Below are 19454 nucleotides of genomic sequence, written 5' to 3'. Positions count from 1 at the left end.
TTGCCCCGCAGCACACTCAGCGGCTGCCCGCTGTCAGAGGCCCTGCACCCTGCAGCAGGACACGTGTCCCACTGAAGCGGCCACTCGGGCACTTCACCCCTACGAAACCTCCACGACCCCTCCAAGGGTCCCGGCCACGGGGCAGGGCACGCTGCCTGGATGGAAGCGGGTCTGAGGGTTCTATTCCGGGGGACTGAAGCCACCTCTCACCTCTGGAGAAGGAGCGCTACCCAAGATGCCCGGCTCATACTCTCCGCCAGGGTGTCCAAGCTCCGAAACAAGGTCCCTGAAACGCGGGCAGCAGGGCGCTCCCGGCCCCTCTCCAGCCCCAAGCACTCATCACCTGCTGGCCCCAGGTGAGGGGTGCCCGGGCGCCCGCCATCCCGATGGCCTACCCCGGGCCCACCACCGCCACTCCTCCCCGGTGCCAGCAGCCTCCCACCTTCCAGCGGGGCCAGACCCGCGGAAACGGAGTCTCCCCGCCCAGGGCCGGGCTCCGCCGCGGGGCAGGCTACGGAGCAGAGGAAGCGGCGACAACAGCAGCAGCCCCCGCCCTGCCCGGCTCCCCCCCGGGCCAGGGGTTGGGCTCCCTGCCGGGCGAGGCAGAGCCGGCCACCACCTCCTTCTACTCCTCCTCCTCGCCTTCCTACTTCTGCACCGGCTGCGCTCCGGCTCCGCCGCTGCCCCTCAGCCACCGGAGCTGCCACACAGACCCCCCCCTCTCTCCCTCCCTCTCCCCCGCCCCCGCCGGCTCCCCTCCGCCCCGTCCCCAGCGCTGCTGCTGCCGTCGCTTCCACAAGATGGCGGGGACCGTGGCCGAGCGGGACGCGCTGGTGAGTGCTGCTTTGCCTCCTCCCTAGGGCTGTGGGATGGGGAGAGGCCTTTTCGGGGTGGGGGGCGACGAGCAGGGCAGGGTAGGCCCCGCACGGTGGGCACCTGCGGAAGGTTGCGGGAGGGGGACGGGAGGGGATGTACCTGCCCCTGCCTCAGCGCTCTCCTTTTTACCTGCAGAAAATAGAGGACGGGCATTTAAACAACTCACTGGGATCCCCGGTGCAAGCTGATCTGTGCTTCCCTCGCCTGGTAAATTACCTTTATTTGAGGTTTGGGGGGGATATATTTGTAGGGTTTTTTTAACCCCTTTACCCCCGCTCCCTGCGGCTGCACAACGGCGGCCGCTGCTGATGCGGAGTGACCCTCGCCACCCTCCCCCCTGTCCTTTCCAGATCGTCCCCTTCTGTGGGCACATCAAAGGAGGAATGAGGCCAGGAAAGAAGATCTTAGTTATGGGAATAGTGGATCTCAATCCCGAGAGGTAACACCCGAGGAGGGCTGCCCGCCCCGGGGGTGCTGGGCCCGGGGAGGAGATGGGGGGGGGGGGGGGGGGGGACGGACCGGGGGGGATAAGGACACACACACAGACATTCACGTACACACGGATCCCTCCTTTCTGGAGAGGGATTATTTTTATCATTTTAAATATAGCGTGCTGATTTCTCCTTTGACCCATAGAGGGGGCATTTCTTTGAGGGATCCCGTTTCCCAACATTTATTTCGCTTGGGAGTGAAGGAACATACAGAGCATATATGTATACATATATATACACACATATATGCACATGCACATATATAGATATATATGAGCTATAACCATGTTCTTGTCCCTGCTGAACTTTCAGAGCATTCCCCTAATGAGCTGAGCTGTCACATTACCTCCCCGTCTCCCTCCCCCTCATGTCGCTAAAAGTCAATGGCTTTAAGACGCTGCGCCATGAGAGCGGTGGCATTTGGGGCCTCTTTGCTGGTTGCTGGCTGAAAGAGAGCCGTTCTGTTTGTGTTGCAGCTTTGGCATCAGTCTGACTTGCGGAGAGTCAGAAGATCCTCCTGCGGATGTAGCCATTGAACTGAAAGCTGTGTTTACAGACAGACAGTTCGTCAGAAACTCTTGTGTTGCTGGAGAATGGGGAGAAGAGCAATCGTCTATCCCCTACTTTCCCTTTATACCAGACCAGCCTTTTAGGGTGAGTACAGGGATGACAGCAGCATGCGCTGTATCTTGATAAAGTGTAACATGATCAGAGCTGCAGCAGAACCTGGCTTGCCCCCTCATGAAATCACAGTCCAGCCCACACTTCTCTGGTTTAGACACCAGTTGCTGAATCGCTGGTGTTGATCAGAAGTTGTGTGGAGATTCCAATTGCTGCGTGCATCTGCAGGCAGTTCAGAGCAGGCTGTGAACACCTCACCAGGGTGCTATGACAAGTTGGAGGTTGCAATGCTGTCTTCCTGATCTAAGTTTTAAAGCTATAAATTAAGAAATACTTCTATGTTATTACTGCGTTACTGAGGGAATATAAATACTCTGGGGGACTGCTGTATGTGTTGGTTGTTTTTGTAATGGATGGTGTTTGCAATTTAGTGCAGCTAATAAGGATCTTGTTCATCCTCTGTCTCCAGGGATGTTACACTGAAGTTGACCATAGCCTTTCCTGTTAGCAGATTATACATCTAAGCAGTAGTGGTATTCTTTTCTGAACCCTGGGATTAAATTTTCTGTCAAACTGAAGTGTGTAGTCACTTGAAAATGGTGTACATGGAAATGCTGTGGTGCAAGGGATGGACTGGATTGACCTAGAAGCAAATTCCCAGCTGTAGTGTTTATGGTTATGTGAAGATGTCTTTGCAAATCAGGACTAACAAAGTACGCAGCTGCAGAGGGCCACTTTGCTCTCCGTGGCTTCACAGTGTTGAGGAAAAAAAGGCTGCATGCCTTCTCCATGCGGCTGACCCAGAAAACCCCCTCCTTCTCCTCCCCATCCCTCTTATGAAACCTTGCTGGCCCCCTCTGCTAAATGCCAACGCTTTGACCAGCTGCCAAACTCTCTTAATCCCTCTTGCCCCCAAGATAATCTCTCCCAACCCCAAAAGCTCACCATCTCCCCAGATACTTGGGCTCTAAGAGGGGTGTTTACGACTGGGTTTGCTGCAAATTGTTTGTGCTCTACTTGCTTCTACAAACTCTTCCATCAGAACTGGCAACACCCTTTGGTGCGTGTGGGAAATGCACTTGAAAGGGCTTGGAGGCTGGGTCCTGCTTTGGCAGTGGGTGGTGGCCAGGCCCTCAGACAAGCCAGACAAATTACCCATAGCATGTTTTTTGGGTGTCCCACTAATGACATTTGACATTAGAAGACAGCAATATTACATGTTTGACATGAGATACTGTGGAAAGGGAGTTGTTCTTTTTCTTTTTTCCCCCTTCTTTTTTTTCCTAAATGCACAAATGGAATTTTGGCTTCCAGTTGACTCTGTACCTTTGATGGTGCCCTCTTAGTGAATAAATTAGACCATTAAGTGTTCTCTCCAATTACTTGTGATCCAGTCCAATTATCATTCTGGCATGGCCCAGGGTGATCTGAAAAAGTGGATCGTAAGCAGTGTTGAGGCTAACCAGATCTTTTACATAACCAGGCCTAGGGCTGGATGCACCTGCTGCAGTAACACAGGAGTTATGAGGCAGCACAGGCACATCCCTCTTATGTGGTACACTACCAGGTCCCTAGGAGCTTAAGATCTCTCCTCCTGGACTGTCTGCTGCCGTTTCTCCCAGTGCAGTGTTCCTTAAGTCAGCTGAGCTTTGGCTCAATCGGTTTGTCACTGTCCATGTTCCCATCTGCAATGCTGTAATAGCAGCAGAGTCAAGTGCCTGGAAGTAGCACTTCACTCCAGACTACGGGCCTCTTGGAATGGCCCAGGATTTACATGTGACTTCCCTACAGATTTTCCTATTAACCTATCCAGACCTGGAGGTCTCCGAGGGCCTGTACAAGAAGCTCATGTTCTGTGCCCTCATATGTCAGATTCCTGCTGGGGCAGCTGTGGTAGTTTTAGGCTATACCTTTAAAATTTAGCTGCAGATTTTGAGCAGAAAAGTAGAAAAATACAAATAAATCACTATTGGGTAAAAAGGAGAACAAAAGATTATTTTAAACAAATTCATTGGATAAATGGGATAAGAGAAGCTGTATCATAACAATTCTTCACATTTCATTTCCATCCCCATTCCTTTTTTCTTCTCTTCTGATCTTGGCTGGTTTGCTTCACTGGGGAGAAGATAACGTTCTTCTGGCTGACCTTGGGATAAGTCTAACCCACTGCTTTCTCTCAACTTCTCTCTTTCTCTTGGGACAGGGAGGTTTAGGAGGGCAGTGGAACAGACTTCTCTGGTCTTTTGACTAGTGGGGTTTCATGTTGTTTGCCAATTGTAAATATCTTTATACCATTGTAAATACTGTATATTTTGTACATACTCATTGCATTCCATTGTAGAGTGTAGTTTTTGCTCTAGCAAATCTTAACTACAGGGCACCCTCTCAAACCACCCCTAACATCAGAAATCTCCTGATTTGTCCAAGCCTGCTCAGCTCTAGAATTTTCTGCTTTTCCAGAGCATTTCTGCAGGGCTTCAGGAGGAGGGGTGAGCTATATTCCCCCCGATCCCATTTATGCCTTGTGTGAATGGTCTAGCTGCATCCACACCATCCTTCACTGCATTTCCCCCACTGCAGCCCCAGTATGGAGTCTGGTCCAACAGGGAGTCCTGGGCTGTCTGCAGCCACAGTAGAGAAGATTTTTAGTTTTGCAGCAGCAATGTGAGGATGTGTGGGAGGGGAGGACAAACCTATCCTTCCTCTTGTGTTCACTCCCTTCCAGTAAACTAATGGAAGTGTGGAAAGCATTGCAGAGGGAACTGCCCACTCATTATGCAACAAAAAATATTCTGTAGCAAGAAGTGCATGGTTTCAGTTGGAGATAGAATTTCTTTTCCCTGTAATTAGCAGTTTGAGTCCATTTCTGGCATAATTCCAAGAGGCAAAAATCTCTCTTAATAGCAGTGTGAGTGGGTTCCAGAGTCCTTCCCACCATGACAGTGTGAGATTGGATTAATGTCCAAGTATGAGCAGTTCCATCATAGTCTAACTGGTATTGTAGGGGGCAGCTGGTCTTGGCCCTGGCTGTTAGGAGGCACATGAGTAGCAAAATGTTTAAGCATACACATTACAAGCAGAAGGCCAATGGAGTTGCTCTTTTGTGTTCTGTGAAGTCACTTCCCGGTTACCTAGTGAACAATATGCCTCATCCTTCTATTTCTTTCCAGGTTGAGATACTTTGCGAGCATCCCCGGTTTAGAATATTTGTGGATGGACATCAGCTCTTTGATTTTTACCACCGTATCGAAACACTGTCAGCAATTGACACGATAAAGATAAACGGAGACCTTCAGCTTACGAAACTTGGCTGAGCTTGGTAGGACTGCAGATTCCAAACCGGCTCAGGTGCCATCATCCATCTGGAGTAGTGACAGCCGGTTCTGGACACAGCTATGGTAGGAAGGCTGCCCTGTTCCTTTTTCCACGAGCAGTTCTTCACGCCTGTGCCGATGAACCAGGCTGCTGTTTATCCTAATGAAGAACACTGTTGGTTAATAGACGTTGAGCCATTTTTCTTGGATCATAATAGCCCACCTGTGCCGGATAATCAAATGGGAATGGATTCAGAAAGACTTGCAGCCTTGTTTCAGAGCTCACCATTTCTGAAGCGCAGTGCTAAAAGCAGTTATTGAACAGCAGTGACAACAACAAAAGAAGTTCTTCTTTTGCAAATATTGTTTCTGCACTGAAGTGGAGTAGTGTAGCACAACGCAGGGCCGTGTGCTGATGTCCTTACCTGTGGCCTGAGCCCGGTTCCATGGAAATCAATGGCAAAACTCTCACTCACTTTAATGTGGTACAATCAAACTGTCTAGTCCTTAGTCAAGCACAATCCCCAATGATTTCTATGGGATTTTTGCACACACCTGGGGGGCCAGCTCTTCTGCTGGTGTGTCACCTCCATGGCTTGCAATGGAATTCTGCTGATTGCTCCCAGCTGCCGATTTGGCCCGAGGACTGTGCAAAAACCAAACGAGGGTGTGAGGACACAGCCTGTATATTTTAGTCAGGGTATTTGCATAGAATGTAGATCGTTACGAGTTTTTGCACAACGTATTGTTCATACAATTTTCAAAGCTTATCTGTAGTTTATTTATTTATACTCATTGTATGTATTATTAGTAAACAGCAAACAATCTTCCTGATGGTTAGGAACAGCAAAGTGTTAACATTTTGAACGTACAAAATGTCTTAGGTTCTTTGGGTAAAGTCTTGCAAACTCTTGTTTCCTATTGAGCGTTTAGTTACATTTTACTGGAGCCCTCCAGCCCCTGGGAAAGCCTGGGCATTGTAGCTGGTGAGGGTGGGATAACTCTTTCTATATTCACTAGAAACTGTTTTTCAGGGCTTACTAACTTTGCTGCACAGGATAGGTTTGAGTTAAAGTTGATCCATTTAAAAAAAAACCTTAAAATAGCAAATTTGTAGCTTTAATTGTGATTTTATAACCTGAGAAAAACAAAGTTCCATTTGGCAGTCTCCTAGTTTGGAAAGAGAACCAGCCTCTTTCTAGGGGAGATGGGAGATGTTTTGCACTTGTTTGAGAACATACTCAGCCTTTGATATGACAATTAAAACTTGTCTAGACAGCCAAGTTATAAATGCTTGAAAATCAGCTACTGCACATGAATAATAAGTTTTCAAGTAGCTTTTAAAATAGTAAGTATTGCTGTATAAACACAGTCATTGTGCTACACTATAAATGAACACAACCACTTTTCTTGACTTCTTCAGGACTAAAGACACTTTTTTCCCTGGCTGCTCACAACAGACTGTAGCAGGTCTCTCTGAATAGTTATGGTCATGATATAAACACATATTTAGGTAATTTTGAAAACATGTAACATAGGGAATTTCTAAGACACAGAAATCAAAAGCATCCTTTGTAGCACAGTACTTAAAAAAGAGGGAAGAATCTCACAAACAGAACTATGTTAAACCTTCAATAAAGCTGCATTTTAAAGTAACTGGAACTGGAATACCCAAAGTTAAGGGTTGCAAAGCCTCATTTTGTGCTAATTTGGCCTGCAGTTAAGAAGCCTTAGGCTGCAAGCTTAAATTCCAGATGTGGCTCTAGGCCAAAGCCTGTTGAGGTCAATTAGAGTCCTCTGAGCATAGCAGCCTGATTCTTATTTCATGCAAGTACAAATCTCTTTGTAAAGCCAAGGGGGTGTTGCTGCTACTGCTGACAGGTTAAAAATCAGGCTGCCACCTGTGAAATGCAAGATAAAAATGGAATTCTCAGCCTTAACATTGACATTCCCTGACTTTTCCTTCTTTTTCCAAATAAGAGAGAGCCCGGCGTTTCCCACATCTTTTTATCTGGTGTGTGGCTTTTAAGCCACATCAGATTCTATTTGTATTCCACACTGAATCCTGATATGAAGAGTTCCTGTCTTGCTTTGTTTTTAATTCTTTTACATGATGACTGTTTCATTTTCCATTGTATACAGAATGCTGACAGTGTTTCGGTACAAAATACATTCTTAAAAATGATGATGATAATAAAAATCCAAGGGAAAGGTGCTTCTACATGAAGTGTTTGGATTTTTCTCCAGCTTGGAAATGCTCTGGTACCAAAGCAAATGCAGGGAGAAGATGAATTCTATCTGGAGAGACACATAGCGCCCTCCCTGTCTAGCACTTTCTCTAGCTAGCTATGGAAAACCAGGTTTTCTTAGTGCCATTGCCTGAAGCTGTTTTGCTAGTCTGGTGGCTACAAGTAGGGAGCTGGAGAGAGGCTACAAGTAGGGAGCTGGAGAGAATAAGTAGTGCCATGGCCCTACAGTAGCATAAACCCAAAAGAGCATCTCTCTGATGGCACACCAGTAGAGAGTTCCCCTCTATGCCTTTACTCTGGAGCCTAGAAAAGCAGTTTGTCTGAGATGAAATTTCAGCTGCTTGGGATTCCTGGTAGGTTAGCACAGCCCTTAGACTTTTTCTGTCTCACATAGCACAGTGCCTGCACCAGGAATGCCAAGGTGAATTTGATGCACCAGTGTCTCAGTGATGTCTGTCAGGAGCCCAGGGACGCTGCCTCACCCCTCTTCCTGTGGTGGACACTCCCATTTGTTCCCACTGCAGAAGTTTTCTGTCTCAGGAAAATGCTTTTTTGAACCTGATTCTGGTTTTGCCTTTGCATAATTCCACCAACCATGGCATGCACAGCCTGGTTGTGCCCTGCTGTGGTTTCTGAGCCAGGCTTCAAGGCAAGAAGGGCTGTGGTTTGGCTGAGAGCTCAGTAAAGGGCAGAAAATCACAGTTAAGTCTTCCACTTCTATTTGTCTGTCTGACACCAGTTTGGAAGCCTTTATTTCACTTTTGCTCTTGGGCAATACCAGGCTATAGCAGGCAAAAGAAAGAGGATGCCTATGTAACCAAGGGCTGTTCCACACATGCTTGGCTTATGCTGGCTGGCTGTGTTCAGAAGCAACTGCTGAACACTTCCATGTGCAGCTTAAGTCAGAGAAAACTGAGGCCTTAAATGTTTCTGTTCAGTTGGACTTTGAAGCAAATCCAAGTATTTAAGATGAGAGACTGTACTGCAAAATTTCCATCTGATTTTTTTTTCTCTCCACAATGCAAGGATTATTCAGATTGTCATTTTGTATATGAGCTGTACTAGACCTGAAATAAGTCTGTTTCCAAATTGAGCCATGTTTTCCAAATGTTTTTCAGTAGGGAAAAGCAGTCTGTGAGGTTCCTGGAAGGACTAAGTGTGTGAACCAATTTCTGAACTCTTAGACTAGAATTTATGAGCTGAATATTTCCACAGTTTCCTCTGAACGAGGAAATGGATTCTGAAATGAAAGAAACCTTGAATGGGTAAAACTCATGTGCAATCATTCAACTTAGCCTAGCTTTAATTTTTTTCCAAAGAGCTGGAAAAGCAGGGGAAAAAAAACAAGCAAGCAAAAACCCTGACAAACAAACAAAATACCATTGCCCCCAATGTCCAAATTACTATGCTTTTCATTGGCTGTAATAAAGATTTAATGAAGAAAAAAAAAAAAGAATGGGGAAAAAAATGGTTATTGCCTACTCAGAAAGAGCTTTGGAGTACTTCAGTACCACATGAGGTATCATCTGTGTCTAAATCTGTGTCTAAATTTGTGTCTAAACAAATTTCATATAAACACTATTCCACAGCCAAGTTGTTTAAAATGTTACAAAATACCTTCTTTTAATACCACAGTTAGAAATGTTTGCCCTACCTTTAAAGAACATTCTGTACTAAATGTGTTGTCTGTGTGAACTTGCACCAACATAGATCACATTCTCCCACCTCTCCTTGACTAGCTTAAGAAATAGGCATAATATTGCTAAACCAATTGAATGTGACAACTGCCTGAGACATAGGATCTTTCTTAAGGGCTGTCTTAAGTAAACATCCTGAAAACCAGAGAGCCTGATTCAGCATTGTGCTGCGCCAGCTTTCCACCCTGTCATTCTCCTGCTGTCAGGCCTTGTTATTTTACTGAAGGGAGCACAACTGAGATTTTCATCTGCCAGAATTTCAAACTATTCATAGTGGAGGAAGCAAGAACAGAGTTGGCACAGTGCTCTCAAGCTGGGTAGTAGAGCTGGGATAGCATGACATGCTGCAGTCCTAAATCAATGTAAGAGCAGAGGGAGGTAGCGGGCATTGCAGAACCAGCCAAGAGCACAGGCTGTGGAGCTGCATCGCAGTTGGCCAGAGATGGGCATTGTTAGCTGTCACCTTCTGCAACCCCATACCAGAACACCAGCAAAACCCAAGAGTCATTTACAAGTTCAAAAGGCACAAATAGGTTTGTGCTCCTACTTGCCTTCTTTAAAACAGACTCCCAAATAAATAATGGGAACATTTAGGAGTAGCTGTACTGCTAAGGTGTTTTTTTCCCCCCAGACATTCAAGTAGTCTATTTGATGTGGGACTCTTGCTTCCCATCCATGAGAAGTGCTCCCTGCAGAAATGTACGGCACTGCTTCCTGCACTGAAGCTGGGTACAGTGACCTTTCCATGCAGAAAGCTGCAAAACCACAACTCTGCTGTGCCAGTTAGTGGTGGCTCTAAGCAACCTCCCAGCATCCATGGAAGTGATATGGCAGTATCAGGAACAAGAGTCAGGCTGAGGGAAGCCCTACCTGCTCACTGTGATAAGCCCAGCATTTAGGAAGAAAAGCTACAAAAGTGTGGGAACAGTTTGTGACTTGGTGAGATCACATGGTGGGTATTGTGATTTTCTCGTGTGCATCAGAAAGTGTACAGGTAAAAGTCACTTTGCCATGAATGGTATGTAGGGTTAGAGCCAAGGCCAACCCAAACACGGAGAAAAAACGAGCTGCAGAATGGCTTTGATACACCCTCTTAGCTCCTCCCAGCAACTGCTGCTGTTAGGAACATACACAGTGACTACAAGGAGATTCAGCAGCATGTGCAAGATCAAAATAATCAACTCATACTTTGCCACAGGTCCTCCCTAGCTTTTGTTGTAAGCCTCTCCATCTCTCTGTCAACAAGTGACTATATGCTGCTGCTTTTAACATCCATGGCAAAAATCCCTTTGACTTTCACAGAAATAGGTCCATATGAAAAGGGGTATTTCTAGCTTTACCTCTCCAGTTATTTTCAGCTGGGACATAATCTAAAACTGAGTTTATTTTTAAGGATTAATAAAGGACTATTTCTGTCTGCATTATTCAATAGCCTCCACAGAAAGCAATGCCTCTCTCTGCTGTAGTAACGTTTGTTTCACAGCTAGTTACCTTCTGATGTTAAGAAGTGAGGGTGTGCAGGAAACCACCAGGCAATAAAAGTAAAATGTGTAATTCACCACTGGCCTATTTATGTGTTGTGCCAATTTCATGACAAACTTTTAATAAGAATAAAACATGAAACCTTCACTAGGTTGTTCTGTCTTTTATTGGAATTATTAATACTTGTTACACACCCTCTTGACTTCTGTAGTTTCTGGCTTCTGTCCCATTTTTGTGGTGTGGCTAACCCTTTCCCTCATAAAACTATAGTGGGAAACTTTAGGATGACACACAGAGGTGCTGAAGCATGTCCAGAGGAGGGCAACAAAGCTGCTGAAGGGTCTGGAGAACAGGGCTGGGGAGGAGCAGCTGAGGCAACTGGGGTTGTTTAGTCTGCAGAAAAGGAGGCTGAGGGGAGACCTTCTTGCTCTCTACAACTCCCTCAAAGGAGGCTGCAGCCAGATAGGTGTTGATCTCTTCTCCCTAGTAACAAGCGATAGGAGAAAAGGAAATGGCCTCAAGTTGCACCAGAAGAGGTTTACGTTGGATATTAGAAGCAACTTCTTCACTGAAGGGTCATCAACCACTGGAACAGGCTCCCCAGGGAAATAGTTGAATCCCCATCCCTGGAGGTGTTTCAAAGAGGCAGAGATGTAGTGCTGAGAGACATAGTTTAGCACCAGTCTTGGCAGAGTTAGATGCTGGTTTGACTCAATGATCTTAAAAGGCCTTTTCCAAGCAAAATGATTCTATCTAGTCCCTACCTAACAAGAGAACAGCAGATGCAACAGTGCCTCAGGGGGAAATACACACATCAAATTTCATCACTTGCATTAACTCCTAAAGAGGCCCTTGAAAAGCTCTTCAATAATACTGAGAGCTCTGTAATTCTGAGAAGACTACAGGTGTAAGTTTTGGGAGGAAGGAAGGGAAGGGGTTGCCCACTTCATTAAACAGGACTTGATATGCCAAGTGCTATGTGTACTTCTCCAACTCTGATTATTACAGTATCACAGTATAACTAATGTTGGAAGAGGCCTCAAGGATCATCGAGTCCAACCTATCAACACAGACCCCATGACTAGACCATGGCACCAAGTGCCACATCCAATCTCCTCTTGAACACCTCCAGGGACGGTGACTCCACCACCTCCCTGGGCAGCACATTCCAATGACGAATGACTCGCTCAGTGAAGAACTTTCTCCTCACCTCGAGTCTAAACCTCCCCTGGCGCAGCTTGAGACTGTGTCCCCTTGTTCTGGTGCTGGTTGCCTGGGAGAAGAGAGCAACCCCTTCCCGGCTACAACCACCTTTCAGGTAGCACTAAATAAAGTACACCTTGGTCGGTGTGTGTAGAGGACACATAAAGGCCTGAAGTGACAGGGGAATTCCTCTGTGGTACACAATGAGTAGCTTCTCTTGGATCAGAGGGGCTATTTGTAATGCAAAATCCTTCCAAAATACAATTTTCCTTTTAAATAATAAATACTGAATGGCATTCTGTCATTTTTTTTTGCAGCCTCCACTGACACACAGTGCTTTCAACTGCAATTTAAATAATGCAGAAGAGAAGCTGGAACACAGAAGATCAGGTTTCTTAGCAGGGAGTTATTTGCTGCAGGTCGAATTCAAAAGACGATGTGCACTAGGTTTTCCCTCAACAAAATACAGCAGTCACAAGCTGAGTGATGCAGACAGGCAGCTCTCTCTCAATTGGAGTGATGGAACTGAGCACCTGCTGATGTATGAACTGGTTCAAGGTTCCCGTAGCAAATCCAACCTCTCTGAGCTCTTCAAAAGATGCTCTCAAGCGAAATAACAGGATTTTGTTTTGCAAAGGGAAGCACATCACTGGTTTAGTGCCTTGTACAGTTGAAGATGCGATAGTGCAGGTTAGAAGATGACGGTCTTAAGCGAAAGCAAAATCAGTTGTAATTATTACTGTTGCTGTCTTTACATATTACCAGTTGTATTGATTAGCTGCATCCTGGGTTTCACTGGCAACTAGAGAACGTGATACATTATCCTGTGCTAGTGCTGGAGAGCAGCAGAGATTGGTGTATTTTTAGAAACCAGATTCCCACAGTATAATTGTAGCCATTAGATGATCATACACATGCATATTAAAATGTCAACAGATGAATTCCTGGATAGTGCCAGCAAACATTTCACTGCTTGGGGTAGGAGGAAAGGGAAGGAATTAACAGCTCAGAAGTTCAACAACTGATAACTGTGACATTTTTACCTCTAAGAGTGTCCTCTGAGATCCCTGTGGCTCATGATGGTCAGTGTGAAAGCAGAGCTAGTAAAAAGCAGAATCTCACTTTTCAAGATGAAGAGATAATGCATTTGCAAGTCTGAGTGTCCATACCTCTCCTGACTTACTTGGTCCTATAATAGATTAAATGACATCTCTGTACCAGAAAAGAGGACTGATGGCCATCTATTGACATCCTTCAAAAGCTCAGTTCTGGGGTGTCAGCAGTCAGTGTTTGGGCAGCCCATGCTGCACAACAGTGTGGTGCAGAGGTCTTCAGCTCACTAAATCTCCTCAGGAGTGCAGAATTGCACACAACTGTACAGATGGTAGGGCCAAGTTGCCTGCAAGCAAAGTCCGTTGGGAGGCAACCAGGAGCTGCCTGCACAGAGCAGGTGTGCAGCAGCATCTGTTGGGAACTTACACGGATCATAAAGCACTCAATTGTCTCGTAAAGCAGAAGAAGATGTTTCAGATTCTCTGGGAATATTATCAATCAGGTTAACAGTCCTGTCATTGGGCTAGTTTAGACAAGAGTTGTACAGGACACACCAAGGTTTGAACCTTTTCACTAAGAGCCAACCTAAGTGTCTCTAAGTAGAGCACAACACGGGTTCATTTCCAGAAGAAATAACTAATGCACACTTGAGTAGTCATTCAGGCAGGTGTCAGAATGCCAGATATCTTCCAGCAAGACCGTTGCTGTACTCAGTATGAAGTGATTACCACAGACCATCACAGGAGCATGGTGACTATTATACCTGACAAAACTGGCAGAGTGTTTGGCTGTGCTAAATGGAATGTGGATTGGAGGACAGCAGAAGGGACAATGTGGCAGAGAGCTATAGCATAGGTGGCCTCAAACAGACTTCTCATTCAATTCTAAGTAGAATTGATCTGAAACCTGTTCAATATTCTTGAATTTTATGTAGTTATCACTGATACTGCAGTCAGTGTTGGAGGCTATGACATGTGTGATCTTTCCCAGGGTTTGTTGTTTTTGTGCCTGCTGATAACTGTTCATGAGTGGCACTATACTCCATGCAAGCAAAATTCTTGTCTGCCTTCAATCTATCACTCTTCCATCCCATTATATGCCCTTTTCCATAGGTAGATGAATAAAGAGAGACCCTAACCGACCTTCTCAGGAACATTTCACTGTGTTTATCACCTTTTTCAAGGTACAAAGACCTGTTCAACGTAATGACAAAACAATGACTGGAAATGTTTCTAAAGCTTGGCTTCAATCCACACTGTGAGCATGAACATTCAAGGGGAATTGCAGGTGGTGGCATACTGTCAAACAGCCTGATGTAGACGTGAGATAAAGGCCTGCTCCAGGGGGTGTACTGTGACATGAAATCCAAGGGTACAGACTTTGCAGATCAAGTTTTATCTTCATTTCAGAAAAGCCTCTAATTAATTATGCTGAAAGGTGTGCTTTCAAGACTTTCTACACCTGGCCTTCAGGATACCACCCCCCAGTTCACTGCAGCAAATGACTCCCTCTGTGTCATTCTCTCCCCACAGGGATTTTAGATGCCAAATCGTCATAGCAACAACACCAGACCATCTCCTCAGCTTGTTCCTACCTGCTTGTGGCCAGTCTCCAGAGATTTTTTTTGTGGTATTTTTATCTGCAGTGCTGAGAGGGAGTAACCAGATCTGGTCTGTCAGAGCAACACCACATGACAGAGAGCATATAATCATATAATAGTTTGGGTTGGAAGAGACTTCAGAGATCCTCTAGTTCCAACTCCCCCTGCCATGGGCAGGGGACACCTTCCACTAGAACAGGTTGCTCAAGGCCTTGTCCAACCTGGCCTTGAAAACCTCTAGGGAGGGAAATCCACAAACTCCCTGGACATGTTCCAGGGTCTCACCTCCCTCACTGTGAAGAATTTCTTCCTAATATTCAGTATAAATCTACCCTCCTCAAGGTTCAATCCATTTCCCCTCATCCTATCACTAGAAGCCCTTGTAAATGTTCCTTCCCAGCTTTCTTGTAGCTCCTTTCAGGTACTGGCAGACTGCTATAAGGTCTCTCCATAGTCTTCTCCAGGCTGAACAGCCCCAGCTCTCACAGCCTGGCCCCACAGGGGAGCTGCTCCAGCCCTCTGAACATCTTTGTGACCACCTCTGGACCCACTCCAGAACATCTTGTTCTGGAGAGAGCACAAAGATCCTTTGTAGCAGTCAGGGTGATGTGGCTTTAAACAGGAGGTCACAATTTTCACTGCCAGAGTCTGCCACCCATCTTGGACACATACCAGCTCCAATTGTCCGCTTTGAAGCTGCCTGGTTTAGACCTCAAACAGATGCAGAGGGAAATTGTGAATACCCTCACAAGTGAATTTTGATAGACAGCCATGATGCCACAGGCTGTGATGGTTGGCATGCAGATATAGATCAGCATGCCCAAACTTCCCCAGCAACATGTAACCAGTCCATACAAACACAATTATACACACATGCATTGGCAGAAAGTGACAGAGTAACTCACACATATACAAACAGCTTCCCAGAGTGCTCTTAGGTGCAACAAATACTGATGCTTAATACACATTTTCCACAAAGATAGCTGTTTGGTTGGGATTTTTTGTTTGTTGTTGGGCTTGTTGTTTGTTTGGGGTGGGTTGGTTTGGTTTTGTGGGGTTTTGCTGTTGTTGCTGCTGTTGTTTGTTTTGGTTTTTTTCACTTAGGCAAGCAGAGTGGCTACATTAATGGGAAAACTAGAATCTTCTTGTTGGTTGAGTGGTAGCTGCAACTGCAGGGGTATTCACAGCAGCTTCTGCAGCAGCTAATTTCAGCTGTGGTAATTCAGGTTGTTCTCTGTGGATTCCCTATATAGGCAGTGGAAAGACGGACACTTCTCTAGAGGATGACTGAGCAGAGACAGCTTTGATGCTGTGAATGGTCTTCCAGAGCCCTTAGCTCCAATGTTTACAAAGGGACCTTGGGGACACTTGCCTTTTACCAAACCATGGGACAGCAACATGCCCTTGTGGCCAAGAAGGCCAATGGTATCCTGGAGTGCACTAAGAAGAGTGTGGCCAACAGGTCAAGGGAGCAGTATTGTGTGCAGTTCTGGGCTCCTCAGTTTAACAGTGACAGGGAAATACTACAGTGCCCAACAGGGGCTACAAGGATGATTAAGGGACTGGAATATCTGGAAACAACAACAGGCCACAGACAGATGACTCCAGATGCTTTCTTAAGCTCTTAGAGTAGGATAGGATAGGATAGGATAGGATAGGATAGGATAGGATAGGATAGGATAGGATAGGATAGGATAGGATAGGATAGGATAGGATAGGATAGGATAGGATAGGATAGGATAGAATAGGAATTAACCAGGTTGGAAAAGACCTTTGAGATCATTTCCTCCAACCTATCATCCAACACCATCTGATCAACTAAACCATGGACCAAGTGCCCCACCCTGTCTCTTCTTAAACACTTCCAGTGATGGTGACTCCACCACCTCCCTAGGCAGCCCATTCCAATGGCCAATCACCCTTTCTATGAAGAATTTCTTCCTAATTCTCCCACTTGCTATTAGGAAGGAAGCTAACACCCCAAGAAAAGTGAAGATCAGGAAAAGGCTTTCAGTGTTAAAGGCACAGTGTTACACGTCATACACACAACAAAATGATACTTGGAATTCTGCTTTCACAGAGGTTCATCTATCCTGCCAGACTTTGAAAGAGATCTGAATAACAAGATTTGGAAACAGCTGAGGCGCTGAAGACAACACCTGCACAACATCCCTCTTCAACACTCCAAAGGTGATGCAAGAATCTTCTACATGTAGGAGTAAGAAACACAATACACTTGATCAACTAGAAATGCTAAATGACGTGGAAAGGGCTCTATAAACATTTGGCCTTTATTTATCTTTAATTACTTTCCATATCACTGAGAACAGAGTTACTTAATAACCAGATCCAAAGTTATGGGAAATTTCAGTGATTTTCAAGCAGGTCCTGCACTGCCAGAGACAGGTGGCAAGAGGAAAATGCTGTGTGCCTCCCCTCCCACCAACATTAAAAACAGGTAAAGCAGAATTGTAATTTGCAATTGTATTTATTAATTTTTTAATCCCTCTCCTTTTTGAACTGTTCAGCATATACAGGATGACACAGACCGGTGCTTGTCAAAACACAAGCTACCAAATCATTCTTGGCTGGTGGATTTCTTTGCAAACAGCACTGGGTGAATGTTTCATTTTTCAGCCTTCATTCCTTGGTGGTCAGATAGGCTGGGTAACTCATACAATCAGAGAATTGTTTCACTTGGCAAAGACTGTCAAGATCATTGAGTCCAACCATTACCTAACTCTACTGTGGTATTCTAACTCTACCAAGTCTGGGGCTAAACCATGCCCCTCAGCACCACATCTCTGCCTTTTTGAAACATCTCCAGGGCTGAAAATTCAACCACCTCTCTGGGAAGCCTGTTCCAGGGTTTGAGAACCCCTTCAGCCAAGAAGTTTCTTCTAATATCCAACCTAAACTTCCCACAGGGCAACTTGAGGCCACTTTCTATCTTCCTATCACTTGCTACTAGGGCAAAGACACCAACCCTCACCTCACTCCAGCCTCCTTTCATGGAATTGTAAAGAGACTCTCTCTTCAGCCTCCTTTTCTCCAGACTAAACAACCCCAGTCCTCACAGCTCCCTTCAGTCTACTCTTAAATGCAGAGAATGCAATGCTGATACTTGACAGATGTCAAGGAGGTTATAGCAGCAAACAAATCTGACCTGAGCTGTTTTGGGCTGCCAGTTTTGTGCACAAATTCCATTTTATCACTCCAAGAGGGCTGAATGCCAGAGATGGGTGAATGACCACCAGCTACACAAAGGCCAAGTCAACCTGACAGGTGTGTCAGAGTCCTTTACCAAAAGGTAAACATAGTAGGTATTAATTATAAAGCACCCACCTCTGAGGGAATGGGACAGAAACAATGTGTTCAGCTCAGTCTCTGTTAGCACCAACACTATCATGTATGTAAGCATGCTCACCCTTAGGTAAGGCTGCAGCCTTCACAAAGGAGGGGGCATGGGCATCACTCCTGAAAAGAGAAATGGAACAGGCCCATGGCTCTGCACAGAGACAACAGCCCTCCAGCTGCTTATTTAGCCACAGTGCCGCTCTGTGAACATGCCAGCACACAAGAAAAAAAATGTTGGCATGAAACCCCTTGCTCAGCAGATGCAGGACACAGGCTTTTCACTTTCTAAGACAGTATTATTTTTATAGGCAGTCTTAGCTAACTTAGGAATCATGATGTGTCCTTATTTCAAATTCCTTGGCTACCTTGTCCACCTGAGCAAAGACTTGGGGCTAATGGCTTTGGTGGACTGCACAGGGGGACAAGGATACCTTCATCTATTTTGTTAAAACTTGGAAGACTTTGGAGACACAAGACTTTGCATTTACAAGCATTTTCTTTTGCTGGTGGGGTTCAGGATGGTGAGGTCTCTGGATCCTAGAGATTGAGAGCCTGAATCTTTTATTTTTAATTCTGCATATTTTACACTCAGCATATCAGGATAAGCCATTTTAATACAAACCAAGGAAATGAGGGGAAACCCCTCAGATTTGTAACTAGGTCAGGGCTATATTATACCTTCCATGGGAGAAGATCTAGACATGGGTGATCCTACTCTGACAGAGTCACAGCACTGATAATGTAATTTAAAGATAAAGAAATCAAAGAAGATGTCCAAGGAGATGACCAAGAAGGACTGGGACACAGCCTTCTAGGTTTTAATTGCAGCTGACTCCTCTGGAGTATACAAATGTGACACAGGAGCAGCATATTAGTTTGAAAAGAACATTCACAAAAACCTCAGAGAAAACAATCTTCATGTGGACAAACAATACCAAGCACCAAAGAAAGCAAGTATCACTTTCTTTTATTTTTGTCCTTCAAAATAAAAGTGTAAATACATACAGGCAGTCAGATTTATTCCTGACCTTCAAAATGTTTTTAATGCCCAAAGCGTACATAGGTGAGTTAGGTAGATATCAATGCAGCCTGCTGCAGGCTACCAATAGAGTGACTTCACATACAATCTCTTGGGACACTCCTCTCTTCTAGCAGCCATTGCATTGGTAAAAGAGTGATTCTGTTTTTTTCATAGCTAAGTGATCTCAGTGCAATGGGAAATGCAAACACATTTGTGCATCAGAGAAGGTCCTGTGGTGGTGATGTTTGTTTCCTGGGAGGTCAAATGGTTAAATTCTACATCAAGATGTTAAATCAAGCAGAAAGAACCATGGGAATGAAACCAATAACCAAAAGCTTACTCAAATGCTGTGTATTTGCCAGAGACTAGTACTAGCTGCCACAACTGCAGAGATTATTTCCTCTTCTTCATGGAACTCACTCATTCACCATCATATTTTCTCTAAAAGTTTTTTGACTTCCAAGGGACACTGGAAGACTGATGAGGAGCC

The 19454-nt window shown here is 45.3% G+C and overlaps 1 protein-coding gene across 1 annotated transcript; it reads left to right on the top strand.

The window, feature by feature from the left end:
* The first annotated feature begins 550 nt into the window (after positions 1 to 550).
* LGALSL (galectin like) lies at positions 551 to 7523 on the top strand. The gene is made up of 5 exons (XM_068153104.1): positions 551 to 833; positions 1012 to 1083; positions 1227 to 1315; positions 1844 to 2021; positions 5159 to 7523. Exons 1-5 carry the CDS (start codon positions 801 to 803, stop codon positions 5300 to 5302), a joined length of 516 nt encoding a protein of 171 aa, XP_068009205.1. The 5' UTR covers positions 551 to 800; the 3' UTR covers positions 5303 to 7523.
* Positions 7524 to 19454: the final 11931 nt, after the last annotated feature.

Source organism: Melanerpes formicivorus, unplaced genomic scaffold (assembly GCF_026170545.1).
Source record: "Melanerpes formicivorus ecotype bairdi unplaced genomic scaffold, bMelFor1.0.p_v2 SCAF_25, whole genome shotgun sequence".
In the NCBI taxonomy this organism is placed as follows: Eukaryota; Metazoa; Chordata; class Aves; order Piciformes; family Picidae; genus Melanerpes; species Melanerpes formicivorus.
Note: the sequence above shows the minus strand (reverse complement) of the source record. Positions and strands in the feature narration are given on the sequence as shown.

What these genes read in the sequence shown, in the direction of transcription:
- LGALSL (XM_068153104.1), top strand. Translation starts at nt 801, where the DNA reads ATGGCGGGGACCGTGGCCGAGCGGGACGCGCTG. An exon ending in TGGCCGAGCGGGACGCGCTG is followed by an intron (nt 834 to 1,011) that starts GTGAGTGCTGCT and finishes TTTTACCTGCAG; the next exon opens with AAAATAGAGGACGGGCATTT. An exon ending in GTGGATCTCAATCCCGAGAG is followed by an intron (nt 1,316 to 1,843) that starts GTAACACCCGAG and finishes TTTGTGTTGCAG; the next exon opens with CTTTGGCATCAGTCTGACTT.